The sequence below is a fragment of the Aotus nancymaae genome, unplaced genomic scaffold (assembly GCF_030222135.1).
Source record: "Aotus nancymaae isolate 86718 unplaced genomic scaffold, 86718_ANA_hifiasm-v0.15.2.pri h1tg000049l, whole genome shotgun sequence".
NCBI lineage: Eukaryota > Metazoa > Chordata > Mammalia > Primates > Aotidae > Aotus > Aotus nancymaae.
Window position 1 is genome coordinate 17,897,507 of NW_026988463.1, and position 13,537 is coordinate 17,911,043.

General features: G+C 39.0%; 1 protein-coding gene across 3 annotated transcripts in view; it reads right to left on the reverse strand.

Annotated features, from left to right (window-relative positions):
- SMG1 (SMG1 nonsense mediated mRNA decay associated PI3K related kinase) overlaps positions 1-13,537 on the reverse strand; it is a 113,228-nt gene that overhangs the window by 71,080 nt on the left and 28,611 nt on the right. For all 3 annotated transcript variants that reach the window (XM_064362529.1, XM_012464649.2, XM_064362530.1), the window contains 8 exons: positions 13,049-13,212; positions 12,319-12,474; positions 8,481-8,617; positions 7,152-7,210; positions 5,491-5,704; positions 3,433-3,558; positions 2,957-3,029; positions 1,043-1,140 (listed from right to left, as the gene is read on the reverse strand). In XM_064362529.1, coding sequence (XP_064218599.1) covers positions 1,043-1,140; positions 2,957-3,029; positions 3,433-3,558; positions 5,491-5,704; positions 7,152-7,210; positions 8,481-8,617; positions 12,319-12,474; positions 13,049-13,212 — 1,027 coding nt within the window. The remainder of the gene's footprint in view (positions 1-1,042; positions 1,141-2,956; positions 3,030-3,432; positions 3,559-5,490; positions 5,705-7,151; positions 7,211-8,480; positions 8,618-12,318; positions 12,475-13,048; positions 13,213-13,537) is intronic.

Here is a 13,537-nt window from a genome sequence, read left to right on the forward strand (position 1 = left end):
ACATGCACATGCACATGTAGAGCAAAGGGAGGTCATAAGACCTGGCCTACAGATTTGTAATTGAGGAAGTATGATATACGAAAAAGACAAGAGTCACAAAAAATGGGATACTAGAACCAATATATATATCTACCTAACATTAAGCACCAAAATAAAAGAAGAGAATGAGATCTTAAGGATAACAAGGGGAAGCATCTCTGCAAACCAGAATGTGTGGCTTCTGAAAGGTAGATCAGCTTTAAAGGTGAGCTATGAAAAAAGACATTCAAGGTGTGGAGGTAAAGAAATAAATGCAGAAGTAAAACATTTCCTTGCTTTTCTAGGAAAGAGTAAACATTATCAGTACAGCTAAAGGTACTGAATTCCTGTTGACTATAAGTAGCAAAGATGAAAAAAACAAGATGAGACTAAATCTTTATGGGAGCCTTGATTGGTTGATCTGAATAGGGGAGAAACACAAAGAGATTCAGATAAGAGATGGCACAGAGTTAAGCCACAACAGTGGGGCCAGAAAAGCCAAGTACCAGTAACAAGGGTTTCAGTAGTACTCTTAAAGCTCCTATGCTATATTGGGACAGCTGCAAAAGCAGGCTGAAGCCAAGGCTTGTCCTCCAAAGTTTGATTCAAGATTTCCTGTACGTATGTAAGAGCAAAGTCTTTAGAGGCTCTTGGTAGTGTGTGTGTGCGTGTGTGTATGTGTGTGTGTACGCGTGCGTGTGTGTGTTAACATCGATTTGCTTTAAGACTCTTCTGGGAACAAAAAATAAAACAAACAGCACAGAAAATGTCTTTAGAAAAATACCAGCTACCAAGAGTATATAAAGCTTTGTGAAATATGAAGCTTGCACTATTTCTTTTAGTCTTTCCAGTAATTCTCCCGGTAACTTAAAAACGCCTGAAAAAAATATGTTTAAAATATTGCAATGAGCTTGTAATATCTGCTTAAATGTCAGAAGGTTGGAACTATCTTAAATCTAGAACAATTTAAGATTTTTATTTTTTCTTAACAGAAATTTTAAGAAACAGCTTTCTGTATACTCACCTCAGCATATGCTTCCATGTCTTCTAGAAACTGACCAAGAAGAGTGGTAGAAAATGCAAGATCAGCTACCCAAAATGGCTCCAAACTCTGCAACCACCCTTGGAATCATGTAAGAAATTATGAAAGATGATGGGGGAAAAAAATTCAAATTAAAAAAATATCAGAGTCTTATTTTAAGAGGTACCTGGTTTTCAAGCAGCATATCCTAAAACACATCCTATAACATAAAATTAAGACTGTTAAACATGCTGATCATGATTAACCAATACCTCTTCAATGCTGCAAATATTAACATGTAAATGTTATTTCCTTACTTTTTCAGTAAATTTCTTAACTATATTGTCACTACACATGACTTAAGACTAAAACGCTGGGCCAGGCACAGTGGCTCATGCCTGTAATCCCAGCACTTTGAGAGGCCGAGGCAGGCGGATCACCAGGTCAAGAGATGGAGACCATCCTAGCCAACATGGTGAAACCCCATCTCTACTAAAAATACAAAAATTAGCTGGGTGTGGTGGTACGCGCCTGTAATCCCAGCTACTCCAGAGGCTGAGGCGGGAGAATCACTTGAACCCAGAAGGCTAAGGTTGTAGTGAGCCAAGATCACGCCACTGCACTCTAGCCTGGTGACAGAGTGAGACCCAGTCTCAAAACAAACAAAAAAGACTAAAATGCCACAATCTACCATTGGCCTCGCTAATCCCATGTCCACATCTAATCATCAAAGGTGTATAGTCATCTCCTCAGTGAAAATGAAACAGACCACTATCACCTGAATACCCTATTTTCAAAAGTTTATCACACCAAGTAAGTTATGAGAAACTATGACACTTGAAACAAGCTGAAATGTGCAAATGAGGCATGCTAGTCATTCATTTAACTCCAAAAAAAAGGGAAAAAACATCATTTCTCATTTGTGACAATTCTCCAAATTAATCCTGTATTTCACTTAAAAAAAAAAAAAAAAAAAAAAAAATCGGCCGGGCGCGGTGGCTCAAGCCTGTAATCCCAGCACTTTGGGAGGCCGAGGCGGGTGGATCACTAGGTCAAGAGATCGAGACCATCCTGGTCAACATGGTGAAACCCCGTCTCTACTAATACAAAAAAATTAGCTGGGCATGGTGGCGCGTGCCTGTAATCCCAGCTACTCAGGAGGCTGAGGCAGGAGAATTGCCTGAACCCGGGAGGCGGAGGTTGCGGTGAGCCGAGATCGCGCCATTGCACTCCAGCCTGGGTAACGAGAGCGAAACTCCGTCTCAAAAAAAAAAAAAAAAAAAATAGCCAGAGAAACAACAAAAAGTAAAATAACTAGGATCTTCCATTGTCCACTTCAGGGTATTGCCACTACCATATACTCTTACCATATATTTTCCTACCAGTACAAACTACAAATAACTTGGGTAACTTCTATCTGTACTTACTCTCTCCATCTACTACTAATTTCCTCTGAAAAAATATATTTAGGGCTGGGCGCGGAGGCTCATGCCTGCAATCCCAGCACTATGGGAGGCTGAAGCAAGTGGATCACAAGGTCAAGAGATTGAGACCATCTTGGTCAACATGGTGAAATCCTGTCTCTACTAAAAATACAAAACTTAGCTGAGCGTGGTGGCACATGCCTGTAGTCCCAGGTACTTGGGAGGCTGAGGCAGGAGAATTGCTTGAACACAGAAGGCAGAGGTTACAGTGAGCCGAGATAGCGCCACTGCACTCCAACCTGGCAGCAGAGCAAGACTCCATCTCAAAAAACAAGATATATTTAGCTAACAATCTTCATTTACAATAGAACATTTCTCTGAAGCAATTAATTTTCTTGGATCATTAAAGAAATGGTATTGATACGTGATCACTGGGGGACCAATGCTCCTCCCTGACAGTATTTAAATGACTGGTATAGGCTGCAAGACTTACCAGACACTTGCTGTGTGAGCGAAGGTTTCTGGGTATGATCTATATGCCATCCAACTAATATATCAACTGTATCCTTGATGGAAACAAAGAGAGAGGGGGCCAATCATTTTAAGGTATTACTGCCATTCACTTGTGGATCATTTCACAGTAAAAGATCTTAGAAGGAGCATCTTTGTTCTACTTACTTGACATTCTAGAAACTTGGAAAGGGGAGAGGGGGCAGAAAAATAAAAGAAGTACATTTCTGACAACAATGAAATAGTTTATTTTCGTTAAATATTTTAAGTATAAATGTCAGAAAGAAAAATGCACGTGACGTTTTTTAATAAAAATTCAGCATTCAACCCTGGACCCTCAAATATCACTGATTATATTCAAAGGAGCAGAGGCATTGTTTTCCATCTGATTCCCCAGTTTCTCACACACACAACCATCCCCCTTACCCCATGATCTGAACAAGGGAGTGAGGAACTCACCCTAAAATTAGTGCTGAAAATATGAGGGTAACATCTAGCCACCAAAAGAATGCACTTAACACATTTGCAAAGCAATTCTGGTGTATCCACATTTTCAAGAATAGACTGCAGGCTGGTCATTACAAGCTTAAAAATAAAAGTTACAAACTGTGAATATTCAACAAAATAGGGAGAAAACAAGCAAATTAGATTCAGTTTTTACGAAGTGACTATGTGAACAACTGAGTATATGACCAAGAAAAATAGATTCTGTAGTTTTAGTTCAAAAAAAATTGACTTGTAATCGCAGCTACTTGGGAGTCTGAGGCGTGAGAATCGCTTGAATCCAGGAGGGGGAGATTGCAGTAAGCTGAGATCGTGCCACTGTACTTCCAGCCTGGACAACAGAGTGAGACTCCATCTCAAAAATAAATAAATAGATACATATAAAAAATAATTGAAAATATTTCACTCCACTAAGATATTAGGCTAAAATCAAATTCTGTTTTCTCTTCTTTAATGTTTGTTAATATTAGTCCTTGGACATTAGTTAACATTAGTCCTTAATAACATCTGTTTATATTATGTCAAATGCTCTCTTTAAGATTCCACCTGTGATTAAATTTCAAGTAAAAAAGTAAAATGGACTTGGGAAACTTTTCTATAAAATGCAACAATTACTTTCAAACTAAAATATAAAGCAAATTTTTTACAATTTATGCTTTAGTATATTAGTACTTGCTTCAAATTAGAATTAAAGAAGGTAAGTATGGCAACACACATGAATAACATGCAGGCTCATGTTACCATTATCCATAAATTTTTTAAATACATATATGGCAAAAATAAAATAATAAATAATTATATGGCATTCCATTGATAGAATATTTAGCAACTGTTAAAAAGCACTTTTCCTGGGGGTTGGGCACAGTGGTTCACGCCTGTAATCCTGGCACTTTGGGAGGCCGAGGCGGGTGGATCACGAGGTCAAGAGATCAAGACCATCCTGGTCAACATGGTGAAATGCCGTCTCTACTAAAAATACAAAAAATTAGCTGGGCATGGTGGCACGTGCCTGTAATCCCAGCTACTCACGAGGCTGAGGCAGGAGAATTGCCTGAACCCAGGAGGCAGAGGTTGCAGTGAGCCGAGATCGCGCCATTGCACTCCAGCCTGGGTGACAAGAGCAAAACTCCGTCTCAAAAAAAAAACAAAACACTTTTCCCTAAAAAAGGAAAAGCTCTGCTTTATATAGCAATCTTATAAAAGAAATGCGAGAATCAGAAAGCCATCATTTTAGGCTGGGTGCAGTGGCTCATGCCTGTAATCCCAGCACTTGGTGACGCTGAGGTGGATGGGTCATTTAAGGTCAGGAGTTTGAGACTATCCTGGCCAACATGGTGAAACCCTGCCTCTAGTAAAAATACAAAAATCAGGCAGCCATGGTGGTGGGCACCTGTAATCCCAGCTACTGAGGAGGCTGAGGCAGGAGAATTGCTTGAACCGGGAAGGCAGAGGTTGCAGTGAGCCGAGATCATGCCACTGCCCTCCAGCCTGGATGACAGAGTGAGACTCCATATCAAAAAAAAAAAAAAAAAAAAAAATTTTAATATATTCAGATACACAAATGTGAAATAAAACTAAAGAGAGCTAGTATTCATTTACACATAATTATCCTATACTATTTGGAATAAGAATTTGGGGCACATTATCAAACCAAAAGGCTCAGAAACCAATTGTGATATTTAGTTCGTCTCCCTCAACAAATGTGAAGCATTCTTCTGTCCAGCATTCCTAGTGGAGTTCCTATTTCCAAATTTGCAAATCATTCTGGTCCTGAACAACCTCAAAAAAAATTTCTAAAAACAAAACAAAAAAATTTCAAAACTAACATTTCAAATCTAACTTGAAGGTATATGCTTTACTCAAAATGAGAAAGAGGAATTTCTAAGACATATTTCCTATCAGTAGGTAAACCCAATTCTATGTTTCCCTTCTTCAAGCTCCCCTCCAAGGACATGTGTTATGGGACAATTTTCTTCCCAAGTACATCATGCATTTTTTGCCCTTCATTCTTACCTGCATTACAGATGAAAAGGCTTTCTTTTCTCCTACAGTCTCTAGTGCTTTGTAGGTGGCACATAAGTAGAGGAGTTTAACTTCATCTTTTGCAGATGAGCTAAATTTGCTAAAAATCCACTTGAAGATCTTCTCAGCCTCATAGCTCAGAGAAGCACAAAGAAGGCCAAGACAGCAAGCTCCCTCCTGTCTCAACTCCTGAAGCAATTTGCTACTGTTTATTTTAATGCAAACAAAAAACAAACACAAAAGACTTAAGTTTTCTGTGAGGACATCAGTGACACATCTTATAAAAGAATGTCTTAGGGCCAGGCTTGGTGGCTCACACCTGTAATCCTAGCACTTTGGGAGGCTGAAGTGGGCGGATCACCTGAGGTCAGGAGTTCGAGACCAGCCTGGCCATCATGGTGAAACTCCATCTTTAAAATATATAAATAAATAAAGAATGTCTTAAATGGTTTTTTAAATTTCTATTCAAACTATGTAAGAGGTTGAAATTTTCTCCACTCTAAATATTATATTCTGTCTAGCCTGCATTGCCAAAAAGTATCTGTCTGACATTAGACTTTCTTTCTACAAAATCAATTATTTACAGCGAGTTAAGGCCCCCAAATGCTAAATTCCATCTCAAACTATATTAAATAACTCTCAGAAAAGGGCAGCAACAAATAATTGGATAAAACACACTATACATAACTACATTCTATGTAATATTTAATATGTAGTGACTATAAAATAAAAAATGGTACTAGGCAAATACAGAAACTTAAAAGGATAACAGGAATGATTTATGTATAACTTTAATAAGTAACTCTGTAAAATAAAATCATCAAAAAGCACTGAGGTTCATGACAAGCTGAGATGCTTGCCAACACTGCAATTCTTTGGGAATCACCTTAAGAAAAAATGACTTTGAAGACTCCAGTAACCAGAGAATAGATGGTTTGAATCCACTCTTACACAAAGAAGGATGCTCCTTTTCACCTCTATTCTCTAAGCAATTTCAAATTCTCTGGTTTACAAAAACTAATTGTATTCATTCATGCCTGCATCAAGAATTCATGCCATTTCACAAGTAGGTGCTCAGTTACCCGTGAGACTAGCAAATTAAACATATAAAGTATTCCTGTCGGGCACGGTGGCTCACCCTTGTAATCCCAGCATTTTGGGAGGCGGAGGCGGGTGGATCAACTCAGGTCAGGGGTTTGAGACCAGCCTGGCCAACATGGTGAAACCCTATCAAAAATTAGCCAGGAGTGGTGGCGTGCGCCTGTAGTTCCAGCTACTTGGGAGGCTGAGGCAGGAGAATTGCCTGAACCCAGAAGGCAGAGGTTGTGGTAAGCTGAAATCGTGCCTCTGTACTCCAGCCTGGTCAACACAGTCAGACTCCGACTCGAAAAATAAATACATACATACATACATATATACATACATACATACCTACACACACACACACACACAAAGTATTCCTTTTCAAATGCATTCCATTTGTATCCAATGGTAATTAACATATATATAATGCAGACAAAAATGATAAGAGGACCTACTGAAATCTCAATAGATGTCCATAAATAAAGCCAATGAGTTTGTCTTCTTGTGTATTTTTAAGTAATTCCTAAAAATATAAAGTCATTTAAATGGAACCATTATTAGTTACTTACCTTTCATTCAGCACATCATGTATAGCAGCCAAGATATTATCCAATTGTTTAACTAGTACCTTTAAAAGAAAACACATTTATAAACACTTCAAATACCTATACTTTTAAGAATAGCATTATGTACTTTTTAACTTGACGTCCTTCCAAATTTTAATTCAACAACACGAGTTTCCTTATTATTCCCAGTCCCCATGAGCATATATCAGGAATGCCATGTTTCCTTTCAGACTATGAAAGAAATTCACCCATTGGAAACACTGAGTCATGATCATCAACAACAAAAAAAACTCAAAAACCTTGTTTTATTCACTCTGAAATACATGTGAAAAACTGATTGATGATGGAGGGATACACAGAGTGATATGTGACAAAGCACTATTTAGGGTAAAATGTTAATGACAAAAATTAGATGATGGGTATAACAGATTCAATGTCAAATTCTTTCGACTGGCTATATATTTGAAACTTCTCATAATATAATTTGGAAGGAGAAACTTGCTTTGATCCAAATGTCATCTGCCTCACCAGACCATTTTCATTTTCTCCTACTCCATATATATATATATATTTTCGTTTTTTAGAGGGAGTTTCACTCTTTTTGTCCAGACTGGAATGCAAATGGCACGATCTCAGCTCACTGCAAACTCCACCTTCCAGGTTCAAGCAATTCACCTGCCTCAGCCTCCCAAGTAGCTGGGATTACAGGCATGTGCCACCACATCCAGCTAATTTTGTATTTTTAGTAGAGACTAGGTTTCACCATGTTGGACAGACTGGTGTCAAACCCCTGACCTCATGATCCACCCACCTCGGCCTCCCAAAGTTCTGGAATTAAATGCATGAGCCACCACACCTGGCCCATATCAAGTTCTTAATTGAAGTATAGAAAGTGAAGAAAAAACTGTAACCCTTCCTACACTTTGTTGTGTTTCTGTTGTTGTCTTAAGAGACAAGGACTCCTCTGTTGCCCAGGCTGACATGCAGAAGTGTGATCATATCTCACTGCAACACTAAACTCCTGGGCTCAAGGGATTCTTCCATCTCAGCCAGGCATAGTGGTGCATGCCTGAAGTCCCCTACTTAGGAGGCTACAGTAGGAGGATAGCTCGAATCCAGGAGTTTGAGACTGCAGTGAGCTATAATTGTGCCACTGCACTCCAGCCTGGGTGACAGGGCAAAACCTTGTCTTAAAAAAAAAATTACGTATTAGCATCAAATTCTAGATCATCATAATACAGGTTTCCCCCTTCTTAAACTATTTGAGGTAGCACTACCTACCTTATTATGGAAACACAAAAATCTTCATGTTTCCAAATATACTATACTTACCAGCTTATTTTCTGGTTGCTGAATAAATTCTTTCAACTGCTTTACAGTAGCCAGTCTTCGGTCTCTGTCGTCTTCCCGGGTGATCCTCCGAAGAAGATTCGACAGTCGAGACTCATCAGAGTAAGACATCGATCGCTCTGTGAATAAACATTTTGTTGTCCACTGAGTATAAACAAGCATAGAAGTTTTTAAATTTTTAAAATTACATCAGGCAGGGCATGGTGGCTCACATTTGTAATCCCAGCACTTTGGGAGGAGGGTAGATCACCTGAGTTCAGGAGTCTGAAACCAGCCTGGGCAACATGGCCAAACCCTATCTCCACAGACATACAAAAAAATACACAAATTAGCCAGGCGAGGTTGTGTGCACCTGTAGTCCCAGCTACTCAGGAGATTGACGCAGGAGAATCACTTGAGCCCATGAGGTAGAAGCTACAGTGAGCCGAGATCACCCCACTGCACTCCAGCCTGGGTGACACAGCAGGACTCTCTCACACAAATAAAATTACATCAAAGTCATAGTTCACTAGTCAATAAAAGCTCAGGGAATATAGGTCCTATCACTCTTTTGTTCATCTCTATATACTAAGTCCCAGCAGAGTGCCTGGCACATAACAGACCCTCAAAAAAATATTCGCTGAAGGAAATGAGAAATGAATCGCCCTAGGTCAACGGAACAGCTCATTCCAGAGGACTGGCTGAGAGAAAAAAGAAAGACTTAAGAACAACTTTCTTCAAGTCCATTCCAAACCGTTTTCAACACCCAGGTAAAGAGCCTGGGTATAGGTAAATTAAACGACTTCCACAGGATACAGATAAAGTCTCAATCAGGTAAAAACAGGATATAAGCTTCTACTTATCATCTAGGTAACCCACTGGAGGAAAACCTCTTATTCACATTACCATCATTTCCCTGGGATGAAGTTTTAGGGAGCCATAATCACGTAATTAGTTCAACAAATGTCTAATTATCATCTACCACATGCAAGGTATGCCTCCACTAGAAAAGTAGCAAATCACAACTTTTTTCTCCTTTATTTTTTAATCATAAAAACAAGTAAACATAGTGAATACTATTAGCATATTAAAGATGCCTTTAAAAATTAAATTTTTGCTAGGCAAAGTGGCTCTTGCCTGTAATTCCAGCATTTTGGGAGGCCAAGGCAGGTAGATAACTTGAGCCTAGAAGTTCGAGACCAGTGTGGGCACATGGTAAAACCCCATCTCTACAAAAAATACAAAAATTAGCTGGGCATAGTGGCACATGCCTGTATGCCTGTAATGCCAGCTACCTGGGAGGCTGAGGTGGGAGGATTGCTTTAGCCTGGGAAGCAAAGGTTGCAGTGAAATCACACTACCGCATGCCAGCCTGGGTGACAGAGCGAGACTCTGTCTCAAAAAAAAAAAAAAAAGAACTAAATTTTTACAAAATGTTTTCAACTTTGCTATTTACCATAATTAGCCAATATATACATAAACAACAAATCACAAAGAGTCTGACAGTTTCATTTCTTAGTTATGAGAAAAAATTTATAATAAATTACAAGGCCCGCTACCGGGCTCATGCCTGTAATCCCAGCACCAAGGCAGGAGGATCATGAGGTCAGGAGCTCGAGACCAGCCTGACCAACATGGTGAAACCCCGTCTCTACTAAAGGCGTGGTGGCGCGCTCCTGTAATCCCAGCTACTCGGGAGCTGAGGCAGGAGAATCACTTGAACCCGGGAGGTGGAGGTTGCAGTGAGCTGAGATCTCGCCATTGCACTCCAGCCTGGACAACAGGACAAGAATCCATCTCAAAAAAAAAAAAAAAACAAAAAAAACAAAGAAAAAACTACAAGGGGAACAACACACACTGTGGCCTCCTGAAGGGTGAAGGGGATCAATAAAAACAACCAATGGGTACTGGGCTTAATACCTGGGTGATGAAATAATCTCTACCACAAACTCTCATGACACAAGTTTACCTGTGAAACAAACCTGTCCTGGTACCCTTGAACTTAAAAGTTAAAAAAAAAAAAAAGAAGAAGAAAGAAAAAGAAACAACAATGAGAGAATACGACTTTTACAAACCCCTAACCCACAGAGTATTTCAATAAGGATAGATAGCAAAAATGTCATCAAGTTACCACCAGCTGGGAAATTAGGCTCTATTTACAACTCTGTCACTAGTAAACTACATGACCCTGAGCCTTTGGAGAAAAGGAATTGTACTAAAATAGCTTTAGAGTCACTGTTTAGCTTCTATAATATTGTAAGTCTAAAGCTTCAAATCCTCTATTAAGAAATAGTATAGCCTTTGAATTAATCATTCCACTTGTGAAAACTTACAAAAAGAAATCAGTTTTTTAAAAGTTATATACCAACAATAAAAGCTACAGGCACAAAGATTTTCACCAAGATACACAGAGCACATATACAGTAAAAAAAAAAAAAAAAAAAAAAAAAAACTGGTCAAAAACTAAATATCCAAAAAGTAATTACATCTGACAAAGTCCATAAGTCAGAAATGTGAATTTCATACACAGCTTTACTGATAAATTTCTCCTTAAGGAAAAAAATGATCATTACCTCTAATCCTCTGAACTTTCAAGGGACTCACCTATACAGTGAAGCTATGTTATAAGGCAGAAATGGTATCAGTGTATTTAACTTTAGAAAAGTGCCCACCTAGGCCGGGCCCAGTGGCTCATGCCTGTAATCCTAGCACTTTGAGAGACAGAGGCAGACAGATCACTTGAAGTCAGAAGTTCATGACCAGCCTGGCCAATAGGGTACAACACCATCTCCACTAAAAACGCAAAAATTAGAGGCTGAGGCATAAGAATCACTTGAACCTGGGAGGCGGAGGTTTCAGTGAGCAGAGACTGTGCCACTGCACTCCAGCCTGGGCAACAGAGCAAGACTCTGTCTCAAAAAAAAATTTAAAAAAAAAAAAGGTCTGGTGTGGTGGCTCATGCCTGTAATCCCAGCACTTTGGGAGGCCAAGGTAGGCAGATCACCTGAGGTCAGGAGTTAAAGACCAGCCTGGCCAACATGGTGAAACCCCATCTTTACTAAAAATAAAAAATTAGCCAAGTGTGGTGGCCAGTGCCTGTAGTCCTAGCTACTTGGGAGGCTGAGGCAGAAGAATCACTTGAACCCAGAGGCAGAGGTTGCAGTGAGCTGAGATTGCGCCACTGCACTGCAGCTTGGGTGACAGAGTAACATTCCATCTCAAAACAAACAAACAAAAAGCAAACAGAAAAGTGCCCACTCTAGGGGCCAGGGGGAGGGAGAGCATCAGGAAGAATAGCTTAATGGATGCTGGGCTTAATACCTAGGTGTTGGGATGATCTGTGCAGCAAACCACCATGGCACACATTTACCTATGTAAAAAACCTGTACATCCTGCACATGTACCTTGAACTTAAAAGAGAAAAAGAAAAAAAGACAGAAAGTACCAACTCTCTCTCTCTCTATATATATATATCCATATTCTCTACGGGCCCAAGACTTGCTGTAGTTAAGAATCCACATACACTACACATTCAGTATCCCTGATAACTTGGCAAAACCTTTCTGTAAAATCTTACCCAGTCTTCTAATCCTGTTTTAAGATAACTCTTTCAAAATGTACTATAACCTTTCTAATGGGAAATCAATAGTTCACACAGGAAAAGAATACAAACAATTTTTACCTATACAGTAGAATAATCAAACTGCACAGTAGTTGACTTACATAGTAAACTAATCAACTCATGCCTGTCCAAAGTCATCAGTAAGAGGCATCCAGGGTAAGAGGAGATACAAGTCTTTGGAAGGTGTTATGTGATTGGTCCCCGTTTTCCCGGCCTTACCCTGTGATTTCCTCATGTCTTTGGTGGCTAAAGCACGACTGCCATGCTGAACACTGGTGAACTCAGGGCTGGTCACATTGTTAACTCTCAGCTCTTGCCCCAACGACTTCCGACCATAAGTATTTTCCCCAGATCCTCCATTGACACTGTAGCCACCTACAAACAGCAATGTTTCCATTATTTAAATATGGCTCTTTGTTTCATTCAGTCAATTCCTGATAGCTCAGGATCTAATCACCCAATCTGCAGCTCAACCAGTCTTTGCTTTTCCTACCTTTTTCCTGTGCTGTATGCCTTGAAATCGTTTTGATTTCTTTTTAATATACCTTAGAAGTTAAATTAATTTCATTTTGATCCCTTCATTAGAAAGTAAGCAGAAAAATGAAATCTGAATTAAATCAAATTTTGCACCTTGTTTAAAAACTTCCTTGAAGTTTAGAGGAGAGACAGTAACGTCAACCTTAGCTGAATATTTTGAAAACAAAAACAGTATTGTATCTCTTTTGTAAGAAAGTTGCATTTATAAATTATGTACGGGAAAAAAATTCAAATTTTGAAAATAATAAAACAGATAAACTTCCTATGAAGTTTTCAGAAATAACACTGCATTTGTTATTTATATTTTAAACATATTAGAAGAAAGTAATAAAGTTGAGGTGTAGGAAGGCAGGAGGGTAGGATACACAGGTTAAAAAAAAAAATGCTTATAGCAATAAGAAAATATATATACCCTTTTCGTCATTCTGTATGTCAGCATGGACTCTGGTATCATCATGCCTTTGCCGAGACACCACAGCTGAATTTGAAGGTTGCAGTCCATAAGAGGAAGAACCACCTCTATCTCTGGATGAAGAATATTTTAAATTATCTGGGTCGGCTGATGCACTATCAGTTCTACAAAAAGAGAAAAGTGTAAGATTAGAACTTCAAATAACACAAATCTTTCTTTATACAAGCCTCTCTCTTCTCCCAACTTTTACATTTAACCATTACTATTATATTTAGTATAACAGATACTATACATTATATGTAAGCACTCAGATGTCTAATAAGAAGTCTTTCACTGGGAAGAGATTCTCAATGGATGAAATGCCAACTTTTCAGTCTCTTCTACTGTTCTAAAGATTCATTCAGAAATATAAATAACTACTGGGATTAGGGTGACTTTGCTGGTTTTAGGCACTGAAAGTCTCCTATCCTAGGCAAAACGACACAATCG